The sequence below is a fragment of the Orycteropus afer genome, unplaced genomic scaffold, assembly GCF_000298275.1.
Source record: "Orycteropus afer afer isolate SDZICR_OR568_19922 unplaced genomic scaffold, OryAfe1.0 scaffold00303, whole genome shotgun sequence".
NCBI lineage: Eukaryota > Metazoa > Chordata > Mammalia > Tubulidentata > Orycteropodidae > Orycteropus > Orycteropus afer.
The window spans coordinates 2713649-2718416 of NW_006921890.1; the positions used below are offsets into that span (position 1 = coordinate 2713649).

Here is a 4768-nt window from a genome sequence, read left to right on the forward strand (position 1 = left end):
AAGCTCAGTGGTTAACTGCACCAGCAGGGCGTCTTCCACTGTCACAGATGGTGATAAGCATGAAGACCAGGTCTGAGCAGAAGTTCCCCTCAGGGCTTTTGCACATGCTTTTCCATGTGCCTGAAACACTCCTCCCCCAGCTATTATCTCAACATCTTTGCTCAAAATCCCCTGCTCTCTCAAATGACCACCCCATTTGCAATTGCAGCCCCCAACCTCTGAACATCTGGCAGGCCCTCACCCAGCTCCATGTGCAGCTGGCTTAGGCAAGGGTAGCTGGCAAGGTCCTTCTAAGAAGGTGCTTATTACAGATTGAATCGTGTTTCCCAGAAATACCTGTTGAATCCTGGCCCTTGTACCTGTAGATGTGACCCTGTCTGGAATAGGGTTTTCTTTTGTTATATTAATGAGGCCATATCAGTGTGCAGTGGGTCCTAAGCCTAATCACGTGTGAGTTATAAAAAGGCTAGAAACAGACATACACACGTACACACACACAGGGTGGGGTCACAAGGGGGTAGATGCCATGTACAAGCCAAAGAACTAGGAACGCCTAGGGCTAAGAACCAGCGAGGAATTGTTAAGGTCAAGAGCTTGCTTTGGATTTTCAGCCTCCAGAACTGTGAAAAAACGCATTTCTGTTCTGCAAAGCCCCCGTCTTGTGGTTTTGGTGCTACATCAACACCAGGAGACTGAGATGATGCTCTTGTAACGGAGGCTGACATGATGCTCTTGTAACAGGGACTGAAGGCAGCAGGGAGCAGTACCTGAACCATCGAGGGCACCCACCACAGCTCCAATGTTAGATGACACCATTTCCTCCTCCGACTTCCCGCTTCCTAGCCAGCGACTCAGTCCGGCCTGTCACTATTTGGTCCATGAGCCCCTCCCTCATCTGCCTCTCTCCATGGCACACTCCAGCCAAAGCACACTGGGTCCACCAGCCTCCACTAGCATGTCTGCTCACTGTGTCCTCTGGCAACATCCCCCCAGTCTCCACCCCCTGGGCTTTGCAGACTGCCCTCGCTCCCTGACATTCAGCACACTCCTCATCCCATGAGCGTTCTCACAGCCTGTCGCCATCACCCGTGCGCGTTTCTTCCCTCGGAATCCTCCCCACTAAAAGGTAAACCAGTTGCCGTGAGCCATCTCGCTCTCGCGGTCACCCACGAGGGCTCCAAAGGTTCTCAGGGGCTGATTTTTCAGAAGCAGGTCACCAGGCATTTTCTGCAAGGCGCCTCCTCCAACCTCTCCGTCAGCAGTCGATCTTGCACCACCCAGGGACTCCAGCAAAAGGTTGTTGTTGCTTGCTGTCGAGTCAGACCCGACTCATAGCGACCCCTCCTTGGGTTTCCAAGGCGGAATCACTGCAGAAGTAGATTGCTCAGCCTTCCCTCTGAGGAGTGGCTGGTGGCTTTCAACCGCCAGCCTTCAGGTTAGCAGTCAAACGCCTTAGGCACTATGTTACCAGAGTTCCCATGCTACGAGAGCTCCCAGCAACAGGTTAAGACACTTAAAAGCTGGGATGGCTGGATTCCCCTTTGAGCCTCCCAACACGGCCCCCAGTGCCAGGCACACAGTGGGTGTGCAGGGAACATGCGCATGGGGATCCACTACAACTGCCACTGTGCTGTGCATTTGGACTTTACAACAATGCCACTCTGCCAGCAGTTCTTCAGGAAGACAGCCTGTTAGATCAATAGCATGCAGAAGATAAAGGCATGTTCTCAAAGCACAGAACGTGGCTCGCTCCTTCTGTCAGAAGATGAAAGGCCCAGGGGCTCCAGTTTGGGGGCCACATGCCATTTCCCCACCATTATTTGGTGAGGAGCAAAGAGGCGGAGGGGCAGAGGAGGGAATCAAATGCTAGGAGCCGACAGGATGGCTCTTCGTCCTTACAGCTCTCCCTCTCCGTCAACAGAGCAGAAGCTTTGCCTGGTAGCAGGGAACAGATGATGCTGGGGGCTCTGGCTCCCCCAAAAGGGGAAGGCACGGGGGTGAAAACAAGAGCAGGTGGCCAACAGGGAGGGGCTTGGTGCCAGGCGGAGCTTGTGTCTATAGGGCATTTCCTGCTCTCAACCCCAGGTGATCACTCCTGCCTTAGTCCTGTGTGACAGTGAGGAAGCCAAGAGCCTCCTCTAAGCTGTGGGCAGGGCTTTCTAGAGGCCCGGAGAGTCAGGCCCACGCCCCATGGGGGTGGTTTATGTTGTTTGTTGGAATGCAGCTGTTTTCAAACTTATTTTTCAGCTGCAGAACCCAAAGGCAGCATAGAAACTGAGCCTACTGGTGCTTCCTAGTGGGGGAGGCTGAGTTCTGCCAGTGCCCAGCCCAGCCCCCTAGACACCACCCCGCCCTGCTACCAGACCTCACAGGACAGGGGGAGAAAGCTCTTCACCTCCCTGACATTTAGGGGCCTTAGCGACCTTTGGTGAGGTTTCCCAAGCATAACTTGGAGTTAGGAATTGTTACAAAATGTGTCTTATAAATCTCCACCCTTATAAGGAACCCTGGTGGCGCAGTGGCTATAGCACTGGGCTGTGAATTCAAACCTGCCAGCCCCTCCACAAGAGAAAGATGAGGCAGTCTGAATCAGTAAAGCCTTTCAGCTTTGGAAACTCTATGAGGCAGTTCTACTCTGTCCCATGAGTTAATGGACTGGATGGCAGTGGGTTTGGTTTGGGGTACCTGTGGGTGAAACCCCATGGGGGAATCAGGGGTGCTTCTCTGTCATGATAATGAGGCCATGTCAGTATAAAGTGGGTTTAAGCCAAACACTTTTGAGATGTTAACAGCAGATTAGGCCCAGAAGCAAGCAGCACAGATGGGGAAGATAGAGGCCAGGCCACGTGAGGGTTCCCACGGAAGCCAGGATTGGAGAAAGGAGAAAAGGATGTCCCCACAGAGCCCTTCTCTAGAGCTGGTGTCCTGAATCCACACTAATAAAACTGTGAGCAAATAAGGTTCTGTTTGCTAAAGCCACCCACTTGTGGTGTTTCTGTTAGAGCAGCACTAAGAAATTACCACACAGGGTTACCTGCTTCAAAAGGTTTCTCACACAAACACCCTGAGGGAAAACTCACCTTAGGGAAAATGAAAACAGAGCTGGAGAGGCAGCTGGGGCAGAGGGAGGCGAGGCAGGCCGCCCATGGCCCAGTTCCCCCATCCTCACCTTCCCGCAGAAGGGGCAGGGCAGGAGGGTGAGGCCACAGGGGAGTTCCCTTCCCCACTTTAGTCTGAATCCCTGAGGGCCTGGGGGAGGGGCGGGGCGCGTCACCAGGTGCAGTGCAGACAATCACAGACCTCTCCACCAAGCTCAGAGGCTGGGTCCTTGGACAGCTGTCGGGGCAAACACTTGCACTTTTTGGCTTCCTGCGTGCCTGAGGCCGGTCCAGACCACTCTGCCCCAGACATAAACCAAGGCCGAGGCATGCCAGGTCCCAAAGTGAAAACACCCCCGGTCTAAATGCAAGGGCTCCTGACCTGAAGGTCTCCAGTCCAGACTGCTCTAGCCGGAGGCAGAAACTGCAGGACCTTGAGGGACATGAAAACCCGGTAAGAGCGCTGCGGTTGGGCCACGGGCACAGACTGGGCCGCTATGGTCCCCTGCAGGTTTCTCCCTCCAAGTACTCCAAGTACTCGGTGGGTTTGTTGGTGCGACAATTGTGACATTTGATTCCCTCACGCGCTACCACCTTCTCAGATCAAGTTCTCTTTTCCTCTGCTAAACGCTTCTTGCCATTGGAGTCTCCAGATAACTACATGGGTAGGTCGTGCCCCTCTCGCCCCCGCCTGCCTTGTTCCCGGGGTGCTCCGCCCCTCCGCTGCCCCCCGCAGGCCCTGCCTCCGAGGGACCCGGGGCTGGCCCTGGCTCTGGGCAGGGACCACGCAGGCAGCCAAGTTAGAGTTCACGCTGGCGGGCGCCGCGGCTGCCACCAGCGCTACGAGCGGGAAAGGAGTACCGCTCAGGGGGTCATTAGGGAACGAGCCCGGGCAGCGTTAGAGCCCGAAGGCGGAGAGGGCGCTGAGCCGGAGGGCTTGGCCCCTGCACGCGAGGGAACGGCCACCTGCAGGGGCCTGAGAAGGAGGCGTGACGGACAGAGGTGCCCCAGGTGGAAGAGAACCCAGGAGAAGCGTCAACCCGAGGACTCCAGGGAGGGAGAAAGAGAAGGGGACGTAATGAGGACGGTTGGCGTGCTCTCCCGTGACGCTGTGAGTTAAGGGCAGGACCCCCAGCCTGGGACGGGCAGGCCACCCTGGGCTGCACACGCGCCACGCTCCCAAAAAGCGAGGAAAAGGCGCGCTTGGCCGCCGCAGGTGACCACGGGCCCGAACACAGCGAGATCGCGGAGGCGCGTTGGGGAGAGAGGGAGAAGCACCCTAAGCCTGGGGGACGCGCGCTTACCCGGCCGTTACGGTCGGTCTCCCGCACCTCCTCGACGCGCGGTCCCCGGCGCACCAGCGCCCGCAGCAGCTCCACGTCGTTGGTACAGGCTGCGCGCAGGAGGGTCGCCGCCTCCGGGACGCCCACCGGGGCGCCCCCAGTGCTGGAGGTGCCGCGCCCCTCCTCGCCGGCCGGAGGGTAGAAAGAGTCGTCCGAGGCGACGCTGCGGGTGTCTGGCAGCCGCGAGAAGTCGTCGTACTCCTCGTAGTCTCCGGGGTCTCCCTCGGCCGGCTCGCCTGGCGGCGGAGACGGAGGTTGAGGGGACACGCAGCGCGCCCCGGCGCCCTCCGGCCCGGGCCCGGCCAGCAGCACCATGCTGGAGGCCGG

At 57.6% G+C, this 4768-nt stretch overlaps 1 protein-coding gene across 1 annotated transcript in view; it reads right to left on the reverse strand.

Annotated features, from left to right (window-relative positions):
• The window catches only part of ANKRD33B (ankyrin repeat domain 33B), a 104583-nt gene extending 99827 nt beyond the window's left edge, over nucleotides 1-4756 (reverse strand). Inside the window, exon 1 of the mRNA XM_007951614.1 lies at nucleotides 4403-4756. Coding sequence (XP_007949805.1) covers nucleotides 4403-4756 — 354 coding nt within the window. The remainder of the gene's footprint in view (nucleotides 1-4402) is intronic.
• Nucleotides 4757-4768: the final 12 nt, after the last annotated feature.